The sequence below is a fragment of the Macrobrachium nipponense genome, chromosome 22 (genome assembly GCF_015104395.2).
Source record: "Macrobrachium nipponense isolate FS-2020 chromosome 22, ASM1510439v2, whole genome shotgun sequence".
Classification (NCBI taxonomy): domain Eukaryota; kingdom Metazoa; phylum Arthropoda; class Malacostraca; order Decapoda; family Palaemonidae; genus Macrobrachium; species Macrobrachium nipponense.
In genome coordinates this window covers 30,686,932-30,707,429 of record NC_087213.1, presented here as the reverse complement: position 1 = coordinate 30,707,429, position 20,498 = coordinate 30,686,932, and the positions used below count along the sequence as shown (strand labels likewise).

General features: G+C 40.7%; 2 protein-coding genes across 4 annotated transcripts in view; one reads left to right on the top strand and one right to left on the bottom strand.

Annotated features, from left to right (window-relative positions):
- Nucleotides 1–3,369, top strand: part of LOC135198571 (protein Star-like) — an 80,354-nt gene extending 76,985 nt beyond the window's left edge. The window contains exon 8 of the transcript XR_010310838.1: nt 3,033–3,369. The gene's annotated coding sequence lies outside the window, so the exon portion shown is untranslated. The remainder of the gene's footprint in view (nt 1–3,032) is intronic.
- The window catches only part of LOC135198570 (T-cell activation inhibitor, mitochondrial-like), a 207,546-nt gene that overhangs the window by 17,857 nt on the left and 169,191 nt on the right, over nt 1–20,498 (bottom strand). For all 3 annotated transcript variants that reach the window (XM_064226286.1, XM_064226285.1, XM_064226283.1), the window contains exon 8: nt 11,336–11,467. In XM_064226286.1, coding sequence (XP_064082356.1) covers nt 11,336–11,467 — 132 coding nt within the window. The remainder of the gene's footprint in view (nt 1–11,335; nt 11,468–20,498) is intronic.

Sequence of the window (20,498 nt, the reverse complement as noted above, 5' to 3'; positions counted from 1 at the left end):
TGTTCATTTCTTCTCAGGCCACCATCTTAACATAAAAATATCAATATTTTCCTCTTATGTTTTTACGAGCATTGCGCATTGTCAGACCACAATATTTGGATCAAGAAATTGAATACATAAGAAAAATAGGGAAAGATTTATGCTATCCTTCACATATATTAGATATTTGTTATAATATAGCCCACAAAAAGTTTTATAGTGTAAGTAACACACAGAAAGAAAATTCTAAGAACATTCTCAGTTTGCCTTATTTTTAACAGATTTGAAACCATTAAATCATTGTTAAAAGCTTTTAATGTCAACCTTATTTTTTCCTATAATAACACACTAAAAGGAATGTTAATAAAAAATGGCCCCAGAGAAAGCAACAACATAATATATAAAATTCCATGTATGGATTGTCCCTCATTTTATCTCGGACAGTCTAGCAAAGGCCTAGAAGTAAGGCTAAGCCAGCATAAATATTCTGTAAAAACTGGGCAAACATCTTATGCAATATTCATTCATTTACGTGAAAACAACCACCGAATAAATTGGGTTGGTAGTTCAGTAATTGCAAAGTCAAGAGATGTCTTATCACGAAATCTTTTAGAATCTGTTTTAATACAACTTACTTTTCATTGTAATTTCAATGTTAGTCGTGGCCTTTTTCATTTAGACCCTTGTATTTGTAACATGTTTAAGAATGACCTCAAAAATATAAATTACTGACTTAAATAAATAAAAATCAGTTGCCTTGGAGTTATCTTTGTTGTAATGTATGTCTGACATGTATTATGAATATGTATTGTGAATATGGTTTTGTTTACTAAGTTCTGAATAGCTGTCACCTATAATCCTGTAATTGTCTTGTCCTTGTATCTGAGATGATTGTCTTAAACCTTTAATTGCACCCATTGTTTATGCTTGTTTGGGAAGGTTTCTCATCTTCCAGGTGTGTTGGACTCTAGGTACTTATCTCTTTATAATCCTTATCTGTCAGTTATACGAATCTTCTTGTATTGTCTTTTCCCTCATTTGTGTCGGTTTCTGCTTAGTAAAGGACGTTTAACATCGAAAGGTCTCGCAGATCCTCCTTCGTTTATTTTTCCTTCGTGGCATATATCTTTATTTATGAATTTATCACGTTCCTAACTTTCGTGATTCAGTTATACTCATACATACATACATACATATATATATATTATATATATATATCTATATATATATATATATATATATATATATATATATATATATATACAGGCAGTCCCCGGGTTACGACGGTCTCGGCTTACGATGTTCCTAGGTTACGACGCTTTTCAATTATATTCATCAGAAATTATTTCCAGGGTTACGACGCATGTTCCAGGGTTACGACGCCTACAAACACTGATCTGGCAGATGAAATGACACCAAAAATGCAAAATAATCAATATTTAAAGGTTTTTTTGATGAAAAATGCAATAAGAATGCAGTTTAGTTTTGAATGCACCAAAAGCATTAAAAGTAAGGTTTTCTTAGGATTTTTGACAATGTTCCGGCTTACGATGATTTTCGGCTTACGACGCGTCTCAAGAACGGAACCCCCGTCGTAACGCGGGGACTGCCTGTATGTATATACTATATATACTATATATATATATATATATATATATATATATATATATATATATATATATATATATTATATATATATATATATATATATATATATATATAAGCAGCAAACAAGGTGAGCTGACGGAATTCACAGAAGGCACATAGGTCTAAGAAAACTATACAGGCAGTCCCTGGTTATCTATGGGGGTTCTGTTCCAGATGGCATGATGTTAACCAAAAATTGCTGATAACCAAAAATCGGCAATAATAGTGCCAATTCCCAGTTGTCGGATGCTGATAAGTGGGGATTGGAGCATTTCAGTACCAAAATTTGGTTATCGTTGTTGCTGGACAAGTGGCATAAAACCGGATCAGCTAACCAGGACTGCCTGCAGTACATCTCTAAAATCTAAATAACACTCATTAATTTGTTCAGACATTTTTCTCGATTTAAGGCGTTGCCATTGCAAAAAACAACTGAAGTCACAGGCAAAAAGGGGTGAAATTACTAAAGGGTTAATAAAGCCCAGTCGCAATAGATCATTATGGAGGTCAGGGATGCAAAGGAAGCAGTAGGGCGTAAGGTTTAACATTGCAACCTGATAACATAAGATGAAAGTGAAAAATAGAAGTAGGAGTCTTTTTCTCAATCAGTATAGGAGTGAGTGCCATTCTAATATGAATATCGAACAGACTTCGGTTTGGGCAAACCACAGCGAAAATTATGCAAAAGCGCCTGATTCCAGTACCGCCCAACACTGACCTGACCCAGGTTTTTGTTGAACATTAGTTGTAGCAACAGCAACAATCAGAATGAGTTCGCCCGTATTATTCTGAATGACAAAGACAAAAAAAATTTTACCCACAAGGAAACTGCATTTATGTGATCATGCTTCTTAATGGAAACATTTGCTATATGTCTTCAAATTGTAGTGCTAGAAGTGCCAGTGTCTATGTCTTCAGGTATGGTTATAGCATTGTACATATTAAAATGGCACTCACTTTCTATGCTGATTGAGAAAAGACCCCTACTTCTACTTTTTGCTTTCATCATAATTAAAAGACCCCTACTTCTACTTTTTGCTTTCATCATAATTTATCAGGTTACTGAGCAAAGCCCCATATCCTACCCATTCCTTTGTATCCCCTGACCGCCATATCTGTCTCTAATGGCTGAGCTTTGCTACCCCTTTTGTAATTATATCACTTTTTTGCCTGTGATATGAATAGGTTTCCTCTACTGAATAATAATCAGTATTATGTTATTTTAATCAAGTGGACCTATCCCATCATCAAATCTTTTAACTGGAGTCCTCAGCACTAGGTTATCACAACAAAGCAATCAACACCCCAGATCTATTGCCTAATTAGTCATTTGGGCATCTATGTATAAGTGATGGGAATTGAAATAAAAAATTTGTTCAAAATAAAAATGATTTTTTTTTTTATAGATGCCCATCAATCACATACAGGAGCACGTTCCCTCCCAGTCACATTTTCAAGGCAAGATCAGGAAAAAAAGTGAAGCAGGTTAATGAGAACTACAGGAGGCACCAAGAGCCTACATATGTTTCATAGCTAGGGGCTCTCCTGTCAGTTAGATGAAGTTTGCAGTGTCTGCAGACTTTCAAAGACCACTAATAAAGGTAGATGAGTGATGCATTTGTTTGAAAAATGTTTTACATATATTATATAATAAAGACTGGTTTTTCACTGCACTGTCCTTCAATAAATACTGTACATATGTTTACAATAAATTTACTGACTTAATAATAAATGGCCATCAATTAAACATTCATTAAATGGGGTGTTTATTAAAAACTACTATATGTAAGAAGGTGCCTACTCACCTTAAATATACGTAGATCATGACTTCAACCCATATTATTTAGAGGATGTAATGACTATCAATTGGTAAACTAGTAGTACTTGTTAAAGTTGAAAAAAAGAGAGTTTATACTCATGGTGAAGATAAACAAAATACAATAATACCTTGAGATATGAGTTTTAATTTGTTCTGTAACCGAGCTCGTAAGTCAATCTACTCGTATGTCAAACAAATTTCTCCCATTTAAAATAGCTGAAATATATTTAATCCATTCCAGCCCTGTGAAACATCTCCAAACCATCCTAAATTATGAAAATGATATTGTTATGATACAATAAAGTTTTGTACATAATTTCCTGGCAGATATATACTTAGCTATAGACTCCGTCGTCCCCGACAGAAATTCGAATTTCGCGGCACACGCTACAGGTAGGTCAGGTGGTCAGATTTTCTCTTCCACCTGTCTCCTGAGGGGAGGCTGGGTGGGCCATTTAATTGTATATATCTGCCAAGTAAGTATGTACAAAACTTTATTGTATCATAACAATATCATTTTTGTACATTCAACTTCCCTGTCAGATATATACTTAGCTGATTGGCACCTTTGGCGGAGGGTAAGAGACAGCTAATTACTGAATAGACAGGTAAACAAGATACGTTGTAGGTAATATATAAAAAACCTTGGTTCCTACCTGTTTAGGCAGAAGACTTCATAGCTACTGCTTAGGAGTCTGCTTTGCCTCAAGAGCCTCAGCAAGGATGTGACTTATGGCTAAGAGTTCTTGTGGGTCTGTCGATGGGGTCTTATCCACTTACTCAACAGAGCCTGATGGCATTTGTCAATGGGGTCTTATCCACTTACATGACAACACACCTTGCCTAGTGGCATAATTAAGGAGCACAACACCAATCCCGATCACCTGATCCTAACACGAGGGTTAGTACTTAAATGAAAAGAGTTATCCCCAAACTCCTTTCAAACAACCCTAAAAAACTCGACGTTAAATAAAATTTAACTCACTAGTTAAGGATCAGTATCGGCTCCCTATCCCAGCAACGTATCCGCAGACACGTATAAACCAAGAGAGAAGAATCTCTCGTAGGTTATCTTGACATCCTTCGGATAATGGGAAGTCAACACAGTGTTGCATCTCCCGTATGTGACAGTTAATATGTCCTTTATTGACATATTCTTATGGAAAGAACAAGAATTCGCAAAAACTCGCACTTCATGCGCTTTAATTCTCAGCTGTTTGAAGGAATCATCAGGGCACTTATCAAGTGCTTTGAAGATCAAACTTGTCTCAAAGAAGGCCAGGGCGTTCTTTGATATGGATCTCTCCTGGCGCCTGGCTGGCGCATCATTCTTGGCTGGCGCCTGGCGCCCGGCTGGAGCCTGGCTCCTGGCTGGCGCTTCTGGTGCCTCACGCCTGGCTGGCGCCTCCCCCCTTGCTGGAGCTTCGAGCCTGGCTGGAGTTTCGAGGCTGGCTGGCGATGTCCACATCGGACACTCTCGCCTGTCCGGTCTGTCCGCCTCTGGCGCATTTTGCGCCAGGTTGGAGGCCCGCGCCTTCTCCGCATCGGACAATAAACGCGCTCGTCCGAGCTGTTTGCCTCTGGCACTTTTCGCCCGTTTGGCACTTGGCGCCTGGCTGGCGCTTCGTTGCCCGAAGATCCTGAACAAGCAAAAACAATAGTTTGTCCGGAGACTGGAGAAGGGTGGAAGGTTCTCTTCTACCTGAAGCCTCTGGCCTAGGACGAGGGGAGGCGCTTGGAGCCAGGTACATCCAGTAGACGATAGGATATCTTAATAGGAGGAGAGAGAAGAGTCTTCCTCCGAGGAGGATCCTTCGTGAGTACTTCCGTTGCTGACGAGATCTATTCCTGCATGTTGAGGAGGTTTCTCGTTGCAGAATCTTCCCTCTCCTTGCCCGAAGGAGGGGAAAGAGGCCTGGAAGTCGAAGATGACTCCGAGCCGAAAGTGGGCGAACCCAGGGGTTTCTGGGCTCTTGTCGTATCCCTCTGAGTACCTTCTGGGAAGCGTTTCGGGCCCTCATCACACCCCAAAGACTGTAGGCAAGCCTTAAGCCATTTCTTCTGCTGAAGATAAACTTAAGTACCCTGACTGGGCAAAGAGACCCTTCTATCTGTTCCCCTATTAATTGGGAAAGTCCCTTGACTTCAAAGCTCTGAGCCAGGGTTAGAAGGGTTTTAGTTCTTTGCCAGACATAATGTGCTGGCAAGAACCAATCGCCGAGTCTCTATTGAATCCGATGCGAGATTCCAATACATAAAAATTCACTTGTCCTCTTGGCAGTTGCTAGGGCCAAGAGAAAAAAATGAATTTCCTCATCAGATTTCTAAAAGAAGCTTGATGAGGAGGTTCTAACTTGTCAGAACAAGGAATCTGTGGGTCACGGTAAGATTCCAACTCGAAGTATATGATGTCCTACTCTTGTCTCGCGGTATCATATAAGAACCCAAAGATCTTAGTACTCTGCTGTCTTTAAGTTCCTTGTAAAGACAGAGTATAGCCTACTACTGCATTCTCCGAAGCAGATATATCCAAAGGTGATTCTTCTCTCAGAAAAGGAAGAAAACAGCCATGTAGGTCACAGAGATACTGGAAGAGGACAGTTTCTTCATTCAACCCAGCAAGATCTGCAGCACTTCTTTGTCTTGGCCATGACACTTGCCATTCACCTTAAAAAATCCTCTCATTCATGTCAACTTCTCGCCAGACTGCACGCAGACAGACTCAGAGTGGAGAGGTTTTTAGGTACCTTTCGAAGTGAGGCTGATAGAGTAGACCGACTCTCTTGGGAAGGCCGTGACCTCTGTGAATCCAGCCTCTCGAAGGCCAAACTGGAGCGAAAAGCATCATCCTCTCTCCCTCCGACGCCAGCAATTATCTTAATACATTTGTTAAGAATTTGAATAGGGGAAAAAAGACTAATATTTATTCCCCTTCCAAACTAAAGGATGGCGTCTATTGCTCCCGCTCTTGGTTCGAGAATAAGGAAGCAGTCTAGAGGAAGTCTCTTCGTCTTCAACCTTGCGAAGAGATCTATGAAAAAAGACCTCTCCCAGGTTTCCACAACTCTCTTTCGAACGAAGATTCGTCAGACGTCAATAGTTATTATCGTCGATCGAGACAATTCTCAGGGGCGTGCCACATCGTGCAGCGAACCTCTTGAGGATCGTTACGTTCCGTGCCTGTGCTCCAAGCAGGTTCTCTCTTGGTAACGCGACCAGGGGCGAAGAGAGAGATTCTCGATGCTCCTTGAGATATGAGAGAGCTGTGGGATTGGCCTAATTGATTTAAAAATCATTTCATCCCTCCCTGGGATCGAACCCCCGTCCAGTTAGACAGGGAACGAAATCAGGAACGGACCGTGACGCCACCGAGCCTGCTATCAGAGAGGCTACTGAACCCTTCGGTTAACAACTCGCTTTATCGAGGAATTGTAGAGTCAACTAAATTGCTTGCAATTCTTTAGACTATGTGCCAGGACATCTGTAGCTCTGTCAGGGTACCCGGCACCCTCTCGTATTATTATTTCCGTTTCTTGGTAGGAAAAAAAAATTGTATAGGACTGCATTGCCGTCCATTCAGGGAAACAAACTTCTTCCACGAAGAAATGGTTCCCAGCAGACTCATCCATTGTCTCGCTGAGTATGCTCCGTTCTCTATTAAGGCTATGCTTTTATAAGCATGAGAGCATTATATAATATAGTTAGTACTATGCCGCGTTAGAATCGTCCATAATTCTGTTACATTGCGGTAAACAGCATATAAAAGGTGTAAGAGATCTTTCTGTTGAAAGCTTCTTCGCAAATCGCAGACAATGTTTATTCATGTTTGCCTACAATTCCCCTCAATCCAAGGCTAAAATCCGTGATTGTAGGGGAGAGATATGGTTAGCCAGTCAATCCTGTAGGAGAGAGGGATGTAACCGACCGCTATGACAGAGAACTAGATGGTACTGTGTTGGTCTACAATGACAGCAGTCTACGTTCGCTGTCTCGCAGTATTCTTCCTGAGTTGCCAGCTACTCCATTCAATGAAGGAATAGGTTAAAATTATTATCGAGCCTAAGGAAACTCTCAATAATGCATATTTAAGCGAAACAGCCTTCGCTAAATACATAAGCCGAGTTGGTGTTGTCGTAACAATACCTTTAAGCTTTGTCATTACCTCGGAAACTCCTGGAAGGATACAGGGATTTCAGTTGCCATCCGTAGAGGTAACTACTGTATGCGTATATGACTTGAACACCTAATTCTCTACTACATTCTTTCCTCAACGAGGAAGAGAAAGAATGGAAATCTACTATCTTAGTTCTTTTCGTCAATAGAACGAATTAGTATTAGCCGAAGGAGATCCCAAGTGAGAACCGAGGACCGAAGAGGATCTCTCAAGCTTCCTATTCTATTGGACATAAGACTTCAAGGACGTAGTCTACAAGTCTATTACCTGGAAAAACCTCTAACCAATGAATGAGAGCTCTTCCGAATCTTGTCCAAGAGAGCTTATATGCTTACGCGATAAAATGTATTGAGATCTTTGTCAATGAGAACTAACCCATTTAAGATACAAAGAGTATACATTTTTTGTCAATGAGGTGTTATGCACTTACTTGACAATATGTTTAATATCTCACTAAAGAGGGAAAGTTAATCCAGGAATTTGCTAAAGTCTTCCCGATTTCCACAGAAATTGAGGAAGGGGCAGGATTCCTGTTCAGCGATTGTGCTTACAGAAGGAAGGACCTTAATGTTCCCCTTCGGCACTCAATCCCGAACGCCGAATAGGAGAAGCGTGATCAGCTGAAGGAGAGCGTCCCTTATCGCAAGGTGAAGGGCTTCTAGCAGGATCAGATTCATCCCAAAAAGGGCGACGGCCGCCTGTGCGACATCTTGCGTCCCTGCCAGGCGAAGGATGATCCTGCGAAAAAGTCCGATCATCATCAGAGCCCTCCTGACAAGGATGACGGCCGCCTGTGAGACATCTTGCATCCTTGTCAGGAGAAGGCTGCGCCTACGAAAAACTTCCACCAGTAACAGATACATCCTGACAAGGACGACGGCCGCCTGTGCGACATCTTGCGCCCTTGTCCAGAAAAATCTGTTCTTGGTAAAAGACATAAAGAGGAGCCTCCTGGTTGACTTCTCTGTCCGATTTCATGGAAGTAGATCCTGGCGCCTATTTGGCGCCGAAAGCTTTGCTATCTCCTCGCGCCTGGCTGTCGCTGTCCGCCTCGGACAGTGTCGCCTGTCCGCGTTGTCCACATCTGGCGCTTGGCGCCTGGCTGACGCTGTCCGCGTACGACACTTTTGCCTGTCCAGAGTGTCCGCGTCTGGCGCTTGGCGCCCGGCTGGCGCTGTCCGCGTACGATACTTTTGCCTGTCTGGGCTGTCCGCCTTGTTCAGGTTGTCCGTATCTGGCGCTTGGCGCCTGGTTGGCGCTGTCTGTGTACGATACTTTTGCCTGTCCGGGCTGTCCGCGTCTGGCGCCTGGCTGGCGCTGTCCGCCTCGGACACTCGCTCCTGTCCGAGTTGTCCGCATCTGGCGCCTCGGCCTGGCTGGTTGTCCTCGTCGGACACTCGCTCTGTCCGCTGTCCACCTCTGGTTGTCCGCCTCGGACAATAAACACACTTGTCCGTGTTGTTTTCCGCATCTCCGAACTTCAAACGTGTCTGTAAGATGACGAATCGGACTAGGAGACGCACTCTTTGAGGATGCCTTTCCAATGGCGATCCTTGGCAGTCTGGGTCGTCACAGGTCCTGCCGAGAGGACGCCTGATCGGTGGGGATTCTCCGTAACCTCTGTAAGGCTTTCGACATTCCTTCTCCTCTGGGCCTGGGAGCGAGACAGAGCCGATCAGCCGCACCCTCCACTCTTTGAGGATGCTTTTCCTATAGCTATCCTTGGCAGTCTGGGACGCAACAGATTCTGCCGAGGGGACGCCTGATCAGTGGGGATTCTCCATAACCTCCGTAAGGCTGTCGACATTCCTTCTCCTCTGGGCCTGGGAGCTTGGAAGAGGTCTAGGCCTGGGAGCGAGACAGAGCCGATCAGACGCATCCTCCACTGCACTGTGAACACTATATTCACTTCTTACCTTTTAAGAGCTCGCCTTTTGAGCTCCCTCCATTTACACTTCAAATTTGCAGAAGATGAATTTGTAGTTTCTGTGAGGTAAGAAGGTGATGAGGATGCAACAACTACTAGTACTGTTAATACTCTAACTGCTTGTTAGCACGAGACTTATTAAAGCTTCTAAAGGAAGCGTTTCTAGTCATATGCTTTTCCGACTTCCTTAAGTAGGAAGTTAGTGTGTTTACTTTTCCTCAATCAAGTTTTAACACTTCTTACACATATTAGTGAATAAATATTAATATTTCCCTTACTTGCAAAAGTTGTGAGGGTCTACCTAAGCATTTGGTAGTCTCACCCAAATTCTAATTACTTCTTCGAAGCAAAATCCAACAAATAGTTAACAAAAGGCGTATGCCAAACCAAAGATCCAATACGTCACCAAAAAATACAGCCCAGAAGATCGATGGCGATGAAAAACGAAAATCAAGTCAGGAGGTACCAACAACGATGTTGACAGTACCGCGACAGAGAAAATCTGATTAGAAAACGGGAATGGTTCCTATTCCTGCCATCCAGCGGCAGGGCGGTAGATCACCTGACCTACCTGTAGCGTGTGCCGCGAAATTCGAATTTCTGTCGGGGACGACGGAGTCTATAGCTAAGTATATATCTGACAGGGAAGTTGAATGTACAAAAAGACATTTTTAATTAAGAAACACAAATGTATATTTTACCAATGCATAACAAAATACTAAATGAAATTAAAGAAAAGGTGTTATTTAGTACTGTATTCTTACTTTGGAGACAGACAAGTGCGGCTAACGGAGGTGAATGGCGGAGGAGGGAGGGAGGAAGCGAGCGATGCAGGCACTGTAGACATGTAAACTAAAACAGCACTTTCTTAACACAATTTAAACTAAAATTGCATTTTCTTTACTTTAAAAAAAACTAAAACTGCACTTTCCTTACATGAAATGAAACAAAACAATTAATTGTAAAAAAGAAATGCACTTTCTTCTTCAAGTTGGCGTAAATAATATGCGCTTTTTCGCATATTACAGTCTCTATAACTGTATCTTCTGCTAGCTCCTCTTTCACCCACACCAGCAGAGGCTTCTCCATTTCTTAATGGATATTTGCCCTTAATTGGGACAGAATTGTAGTTCCTTTCACTGGTGTTGCACTTTGATGGCATCCTTTTGTTTAAGGATGGTACAAATTGTAGATGTACTGCGGTCATACAGCGTTGCCAGTTCAATCACTCATACACCATGCTCATGTTTTTATATATTTCTTGCTTTACTTCTGTTGACATCACTCTTCTTCTTCTCACCACTTTCCTTTATAGTACTCACTTTCTTCAGCGCCATGTTGGCAAACAAAAAAGTTCAATGAAAAATGCAAAAATGATGCAAAAAACAATTACAGCGCACAAGATCCAACTTGATTCTGAGGGTAACACGTGAGAATGAATGAGATGCTGGTCTTGCTGATGCTGGACCCATGCGTGCCAACTAGTGGCAGCCTCCCGAAACACTCGTATGTCGGAATTCCGCTTGTATTGGACAAAAATATGGAGCGAGTTACAGCTTAGTATCTCAAAAAATTTTTATTTTGGGCTGCTCGTATCTCAAGGTATTACTGTACAACATTGTACTACATATTCTTAATAATATATATTCTTTTGACTAGGATTGAGGTACCTACCTCTCATACAAAAATTTGTATTTTGGGCTGCTCGTATCTCAAGGTATTACTGTACAACATTGTACTACATATTCTTAACAATATATATTCTTTTGACTAGGATTGAGGTACCTACCTCTCATAACTAAGTATTCTTTGCTTAGCATGCTCTATATTCTCAGTGATGAAATTTACTAAAAGCCAAGGAGGACATGAAGAAGGTGTCAAAATCTGCCCAGTTGGAGAAAGCATGAGGGGTCCTGCTGCTCTGAAAAAGTAAAAGATAATGTACTTAAGTTAAAATTAAATTCTATATAACATATACGTATAGTATATCACTTATCATCTCTACAGCAAGTTGATCTCTCCTTGTAGCTTCCCTTTCTGTACTTTGTGGCCTCTGCCATTACCATGAAACAGCTGTTAAAATTAAAATTTGAATGTTCATAGGATGCACTGCATGCTCCTGTCCCTTATATACTATTTACTTATGCTTCTTCTATTCCTCTGGCCCTTCACCTTCACCTGCCATATTTTCGTATACAGTGGTCCCCCGTATTCGCGTAGGATGCGTACCAGACCCCCTGTGAATAGTTAGAACCTGCGAATAGTTGGAACCCCTATAAAAATGCTTAAAACCACCTATTTTGTTAGTTAAAACTCAAGAGAAAAACATTTTTATACCTGGTTTTTTAATAGTTTCATCAAAAAAATTGCATTTTATGATGTAATTGATAAAAAACCAGGAATTTGTGGATATTTATCATAGAAAAATACCGCGAATAGGCGAATTTTCCACGAATAATGTGGGAAATGTTCCCGAGAGAAATCTGCGAATGTGTGAGACCGCTAATCCTGAGAACGCGAATACGGGGGTCCACTGTACAGGCAGTCTCGGTTAATGGTGATCTGGTTTTATGGTGCCATAACAGACTGAGTTTTGTTTATCGGTGCCATAAGGTGCTGATAATAAAGTTATGGCACCATAACATGCCTAACAAAGGCACCATTAACCAAAACTCGGTGCCACAAGCGCCATAAATTGCCAAGTTTCAGTTAACCCTTTAACGCCGATTGGACGTATTAAACGTTGATATAAATTGTCTGTTGGGTGCCGATTGGACGTATTAAACGTCGATATAAATTGTCTGTTGGGTGCCGATTGGACGTATGGTATGTAGATATAAAAAAGTTTTTTTTTTAAATTTGCAGAAAAATACTTTTGAATCACGCGCCTTGGGGGATGCTGGGAGCTCACGGATCAAGGCGTTGTTTTGTTTACAATCGTTACCCAGGCACGCAAGCGCGAATTTCTTTCTTCTCGCACTAAAAAACATCAGCGACACATCTCAGAAATTATTTCGTCACTTTGACATAATTTTTGCACCATTTTATATTAGCCGTTACATGGAGTATTATGTATGAAAATGTGCGCAATTTCATGTAGAATACAACTTAAAACAACTCATGGTTGTAGCTTTCATCAGTTTTGAAATATTTTTATATAAATAACCATAAGTGCCAAAAATTTCAACCTTTGGTCAACTTTGACTCTATCGAAATGGTCGAAAAACGCAATTGTAAGCTAAAACTCTTATATTCTAGTAATATTCAATCATTTGCCTTTATTTTGCAACAAATGGGAAGTCTTTAGCACAATATTTTGATTTATGGTGAATTTATAAAAAAAACTTTTTCCTTATGTCAGCATGGTAACTCTTAAAAAGTCATAAATTTTTTCATCCGATTGTCGTAATGTTTGCACCATTTTAAATTAGCCGTTACATAAAGTTTTATATATGGAAATGTGTGCAATTTCATGTAGAATACAACTAAAAACAATCCATGGTTGTAGCTTTTATCAGTTTTGAAATATTTTCATATAAATAATGATAAGTGCCAAAATATCAACCTTCGGTCAACTTTGACTCTAACGAAATGGTCGAAAAACGGAATTTAAAGCAAAACCTTTTACATTCTAGTAATATTCAATCATTTAAATTTATTTTGCAACAAATTTATTTTGCAACAAATTGGAAGTCTCTAGCACAATATTTTGATTTATGGTAAATTTATGAAAAAAAAAATTTCTTACGTCCGCGCGGTAACTCTTCCGAAAAAATCAGAAATTTTTTTGTCTGATTGCCGTAATGTTTGCACCATTTTAAATTAGCCGTTACATAAAGTTTTATATATGAAAATGTGCGCAATTTTATGTAGAATACAACTAAAAATAATTGAAGGTTGTAGCTTTTCTCATTTTTGAAATATTTGCATATAAATCACGATAAATAGAAAAAACCACGTTCAGTCAACTTTGACTCTACCGAAATGGTCAAAAACGCAATTGTAAGCTAAACCTCTTACAGTCTAGTAATATTCAGTCATTTATCTTCATTTTGAAACAAATTCGAAGTCTCTAGCACAATATTTAGATTTATGGTGAATTTTTTAATAAAAACTTTTTTCTTCCCTCCGCGTGCGGATTCTCCGCTGCCAATCTCCGAAATGCGTACGTCCCATTCTCGTAATATTTGCTCAGTTTCATATTAGGCGTTTCATAGTTTTATATATGAAAATGTGTGCAATTTCATGTAAAATACAACAAAAAATAATTAAAGGTTGTAGCTTTTCCCATTTTTGAAATATTTGCATATAAAAAAAATTAAAACATTCGACATTCGGTCCACTTTAACTCGTCTGAAATGGTTGAAAACTGCAATTGTAAGCTAAAACTCTTACAGTATAGTAATATTCAATCATATATCTTCATTTTGAAAGAAATTGGAAGTCTCTAGAACAATATTTTGATTTATGGTGAATTTTTAAAAAAAAAATTTACGTCTCCATGTTACAAATTCATGCATCATTTTGTGATAATATTTTCTCTGTGTTGCTTTGATCGTTTTACAATGTGTTTATACCAAAATGATTGCAATTTAAGTGTTCAATACAACGAAAAAAATTAACTCGTTAGCTTTAACCGTTTTGCTCACAGCGCGATTTGAATACAATTATATATATGAAATTTTGTTTTCGCACTATCATATATCGCATTATTTATACAGTGGTACCCCCGTATTCGCGGGGGATGCGTACCAGACCCCCCCGCGAATAGTTAGAATCCGCGAATGTTTGGAACCCCTATAAAGATGCTAAAAAAGCCTATTTTGTTAGTTAAAACTTAAGAAGAACCACTACAAATTTTCATACTTGGTTTTTTTAATAGTTTTATCACAAAAAGTGCATTTTATGATGAAATTGATAACAAAAACAGGAATTTGTGGATATTTCTCATAGAAAAAATACCGCGAATGCGCGAATTTTCCGCGAATAATGCAGGGAAACGTTCCCGAGAGAAATCCGCGAATGTGTGAGTCCGCGAATCCGGAGAACACGAATACGGGGGGTCCACTGTATATGATAATGATATTTTTTTCATTTCTGATGGTTGCATACAAAACTTCAGGCAATGACAAAAAAAGGAGCCAAAACTGAACTCTTAATCTTGAAAACTAAGCGCGCTGTGATTTTTTGAAAAAAACATTTTTTCCGCTTCGGCGCTCACTCCCAGACCCCGCTGGCATACGGGAGACGATTTTTATCATACCCCTTCGGCGTTAAAGGGCTAATGACAGTTTTGCTTATCAGCACCCCACCGATAACTGGTGGTTGAGTGTATTTTGGTTGATTTATCACTCACTGATTCACAGGTTTTTAGTAAACCGTTTCCTCCTGTTGATAGTTTGGGGGCTGTCATCTTAAGACCCTGTAACCTATTCATATGTTACATTCTCAAATACGTAGTCCTTCAGAAATGCCACCATCCTCCTGTTCATTTTCTTTCATGTCTACTTCAATCTCTATATTAATAAACATTACCTTAATATAATTTATCTAGTCCTAAATCCCCCAAAACCGCACCAAAATTTACCACATTGGCAACCCTGTTACCTCTTTCTGTCCGCCAGTTGGCAACAATGCCGTTAACAGTTACAAAGCCTTCCCTTGAAAATCAGTTGTTAACGAGCGCCCGTATTGTTCACATCATGGCTGCTCTTTATAAATTTCCTAAACCTTTTGTGCCGTTAAAGTTCTCATTAACTGTTAATGCGGCTTTACGTTAATTTACCATTTACATGTTATATCCATGAAATTAGTGAATTAACTCTTATTTCTATTGTGGCATATACTTATTTTAACGAACTTTTGCGCGACCCAGAATTATGTGACCTGTCCAACAGTCCAATGGATAGCCAAGATGATTCGACACTTCCTTCTGCTAGCAACATCAGGAATTGCCTGGCTTGTGGGACAAGGATGAGTAGCAGGGAGTATGAACCCCATGACTTTTGTAACTTCTCATTGCGACTTCTGTAAGTCTTGTTCTGATGAAGACATGACAGCGTATATTAAACATCAAAGAATCTTGCAGCGTAAAAGATTGATTATGGAGGAAAAAAAAACGGTAGATTGATTATGGAGAAAAATAAATCAGTAGCTAGACCTGTATCTAATGATTTCCTTGACTTGTGCGCCCATGTTTCTGGTTCTTCGGTTTCAGTATCGTGTGATTCCGATTCTGAATTAATTGATGCTTTGCCACCTGTACAACCGGTAACTAATGAAGTCGTTTCTGATTTTGATTCAAAGTTTTTGGTGATGGAAACTAGTTGGAAGAAGTAGTTTGAAATACTACAGCATAGTTTAGATAAGAGATATTTCAGCCAAGTTTAACAAGCTTTCAGCAAATTTTGAAGTAGCTTTTACTAGGATGTCTAACACACTTTTAGATTCATTTTCAGCTCCTTGCCAGGTACCTGTCAACTACACCATTGGTAAAGGTGCAACAGATACCCCAGCTTGTGAACCCCGTCGTGGCGAAGGCCTAGGGTGGATCTGGTCCGGGCAGGTGCTTGACGATTCTTTACCCAATGTGTCCCCTGTTACTCCCATGACAATGCCAAAGGGCGCTATTTAGAAGGGGGAGGGGTATAAGTTTTAGACATAACACAGCTAGTCGTCAGGATGTTACTTCGGGGGAAGTTTCTCAGTTAGGATCTGACAATGATGATGATGACGCGGAATCATGTGATGATGTTTCGTTGAACAGCGGTCATGATGTTGAGTTCAAGAAACTTTCTTACTTAGTTTTGAGTTTTCTTCCTCAGACGAGGCCTAAAGAGCAGACGCAGCCTCCACCTTGGTGTATTATAGAAGAGATTTTCCTTAAGGGGGCTGGCTGGGTAATGCCGTTTTTCAACGACAGGACTTTGACATTCATACCACTTAATAAGGTGACTTGGGACATCTCCAAACCGCATATGATTTTCGCCTCTGACCTTTGGTTTTGTGACGCCAGGGCAATTTATCCCGAAAATAACCATTTTTCAAATTCTATCTCCTTCCTTGATATTTAATATTAAGACCTGATGTAGACCTCCAATCAAATGGAGAGTTTTTTTTCTAAAAGTCATTTTTTTGCTAGATATGAATTTTTCAATAGGCAAAAAAATAAACCCTATAAATCACGAGAAAAAAATTTATAAAAAAAAGACGAAACAAAAATTGGAAAAAAGGGCTCTATTTGATTGTTCTATAATGTCTTTCTGAGTTATATACCAAATTCCAATGTTATAGCTTTAAAACTAAGTGAGGAGATAGATTTTGAAGGTCAATAAGTATAGTTTTGAGATACGGGCGTTCAAAGTTTTCCTTCGTATTTCTATAAAGACAAAGTTAATAAATAATGATTATTATGAATGTATATTTCTTTTATGTGTATTAATAAAACAAAACTATTTTATTTATCATAATTTAATCATAAATGATGATCCCTTTGCTAATATATCGTAGCCTGGGGCACTGCTTGAGGCAAGATGGGGCACTCCTTCCTACGTAACCCCCTCTCTCCCCTTCACTAACTCGGCTTATTACAGCGAATTTTCTTCTGTATGTTAGCGCAAGATGTTTTTCTTGTATTTTCCTCTTTGGCATGATGACATTCTTGCCGAAACAAAGATAAACAAACGTAAATGCAAGAGAATGTCAAAGGTGAAACTCGAAGGTGTACTCTTTTTACAAAGACAATTTAATAAATCATGATTATTATGAATTTCATATTCCATTTTGGGTATTAAAAAACCAAAACTATGTTATTTATCATAAAAGAAGATCTCTTTGCTCAAAGATCGTAGCCTTGGGCACAGTGTGACGTGTGCTGTCAGGCAAGAAGGGGGCGTTACTAGGCGACCCTCCCCTCTCTCTTCACTAACTACGCATATATTACGATATTCTGTAATAATACTTGAGCGATATTTCTTCGTCTGTATGTTAGCGAGATGTTTTCCTTGTCTTTTCCTCATTGGCATGATGAACTTCTTGCAGAAACATACATAAATGCAAGCGAATGTCACGAGGTGAAACTCGAACGTGTAATCTACTTGAAGTCTATGGTCCAACTGATTCATGATTGAACCAGATACTCGCAGTAACTCGCTTCTGCGAGCCACGGAATCTCTACAGATGCCATTTCTCACAATTTCTTTGCCAATAATTATTAAAATTTACGATAACAGAAGAAATATTGCATTTTCTTGTACGGATGAATGTTTTAGGCTTATTGAGTTATGTTTACTAATTACCCTGTAACTACGAAAGTAAGAGGAATTTTGACGAAATATTTCGTATACGTATTCTGAATTGCCATATGAAGCTCCATGAATTTTTTCATGACTTTGCATTTTTCGCCCTATACCACCATATATAGGGGTTCCAGCCGGCACCCTTAACGGTCCTTCCCGGTCGTGGGAAATTTTACGTTTTCCCTTTGCTCAGAGGTTCGCGAGAGTGAGGGCAGACATTGCCGCTAAACTTTCGAAAGTGATTGGGGAAGGGAAGAGGTAGCTCTCTTCTCTTCTATGACACTGGAGAGGAGTTTATCATTCTCTCGACCCCCAAAACCAAATCCTGATTTTGTCTAACTTCAGGTTAACCTTTGCTTTCCAAGGCTTCGGTCTCGATCGAAGACTTAATTGCCATGGAGTCTATTATGAGCTCCTTGCAAGAGGCTCAATCCTTCAATATATGGGTCCTTGGAGGTCTTTTAATGTATGTCAAGGACTCTGGGTTTGTTCCTCCCAATGCTCCTCTTTTTGAGAGATTTTGCTAGTCTATTTCAATCGCTTCTGTACATCAGAATGAGCTTGCCGCTTCTATGCAGGCCTTTCTCATTTCTCTAAGGTGTAACCTGTATTTGTCGCAGTTACCCTCTTCCGTTTCAGAGATTCAGAGAAACCGTTTATTGTCCTCTTCTCCTTTCGGCGATTCCCTTTTTGATTTGTCTGTGCTTTCCGAGGTTTTGAAGGAAAATCAAGGTGATGCTTCTTCCCAAGCTCACTGGGCCTTATCAAGAGCTTTTTCCTCAGGTTTTCCTCCAATTTCTTCAACAACCTCCTCCTCCTCCTGGCTCTTTTTTCCCCGAGTATTTCTCAGGTTTCCGGCGCCTCGGATTCCTCCTCTAGCGCTCACCCTTTGAAACGTGGGAGAGGTTCTTGGCATGGATCTAAGGGCAGAGGAAGAGCTCAACCTCCAGGAGGTCCTTCTTCTTCTTCCTTGTCTGGGTGTAAGAATTTTCATTAGTAGGAGTCATTACCTCGCTCGGAGACCGCAGTAGGAGCTTGTCTCTCTCGCCCTTGGTCAGCTTGGCAGGAGAGAGCGGTAGATGCTTGGGTAGTGGAGGTCCTGAAGGTAGGTTACGAGATCCCTTTTGTTTCGAGACCTCCACTTTCCAATCGTCCTCTCGAGTTCAGCAGTTATTCCCCTCACTCAATCAGTGGTCAAGCCTTGGAGAAGGAGCTTTCAGCCCTCTTGGAGAAGGATGCCATAGAGCGAGCTCCTCCTCCCGGGTTTTACTCACGGGTTTTTGTAACTCTAAAGTCCAAGTTCCAGATGGAGACGGTTCAGACTGTTCTTTCATCCATCAGGATGGGGGACTGGATGATTTCCATTGATCTGCAGGATGCTTATCTGCAAATCCCCATCCATCTGAAGAGCAGACCTTACCTTCAGTTTTTCCCAGCCTCGCGAGTTTTCCAGTTCAAGACCCTTTGTTTTGGCCTCACCACTGCTCCACAGGTCTTTTCTTGGGTGATGGTTCCTGTTTCGGCTATTCTGCATCGGTTAAATGTAAGGATGCTTCGGTATCTAGACGATTGGCTAGTCCAAGCTGACTCTCTAAAGAAAGGTCTCTGGTCAAGGGACGTAGTTCTTTCTCTGTGTCGAGTTGGGCATTCGTGTCAACTTCGACAAGTCTAATCTAATCCCTTGCCAGATCATGACTTATCTGGGGATTGTTTTGAATTCCCAGATTTTGAGGCCTTCTCCCTCTCAGAAACAGATAGACAGGCTTCTAAGTCTGGCCAAAGAATTTCTGTCCTCTGTAATGCAGCCAGTTTCTCTTTGGAGGACCCTCCTGGGCCATTTGTCATCCCTGATCCAACTGGTTCCTGGAGGTCATCTCAAAATGAGGTCCCTTCAGTCAACACTTAGCCTGTCATGGGATTTCGTGTCTGATGACACAATTGTAGCCTCCTCTCCACAAGGTCGGAAGGATCTCTGTTGGTGGATGCACGCCTCAAGTCAGGGACTTCTTTCAGTTCCGCCTCGGATCAAGGTTGAGGCACGCACCTGGGCTCCAAAGCAGATTCAGGCCTTTGGTCAGGGGAAGAGAGGATCATGTTAATAAATTTGAGGGTACTAAGAGCAGTGTACCTAAGCCTTCTTTCATTTCAGGATCAACTGTCGGAGTCGGTTGTAGCGATCTTTGTCGACAACACCACAGAAGTCTTGTACTTAAGAAACCAAGGTGGCACACAGCCGGACCTTCTCACTCAAGAAGCCCGATCAATCCTGTGTTGGGCAGAAGACAGGAGGATTACGTTGGTTCCTCAGTTTATCCTGGGCCATCACAATGTCTTAGCAGACGCCTTGTCGAGACCAAACGAAGTTCAGGGGTCGGAATGAACACTTTGCCAGGAAGTCTTCGACAGCCTCAGAAAGAAGTGGCCTGTCACAGTCGATCTGTTTGCCACCCCACTGAATTTTCGGTGCCAGATCTTTTTCACCCCTTACCAAACTCCTCAGAGTGCCGGGACAGACGCTCTTTGCAGGACTGGGAGGGCCTTCAAGCATATGCATTTCCTCCACTCGCTCTGGTGAGGGCAGTCCTCAACAAAGTGAGGGCAACCAAGCGTCTGAATCTCACCTTGATCGCCCCCTTCTGGCCACAGAAGAAGTGG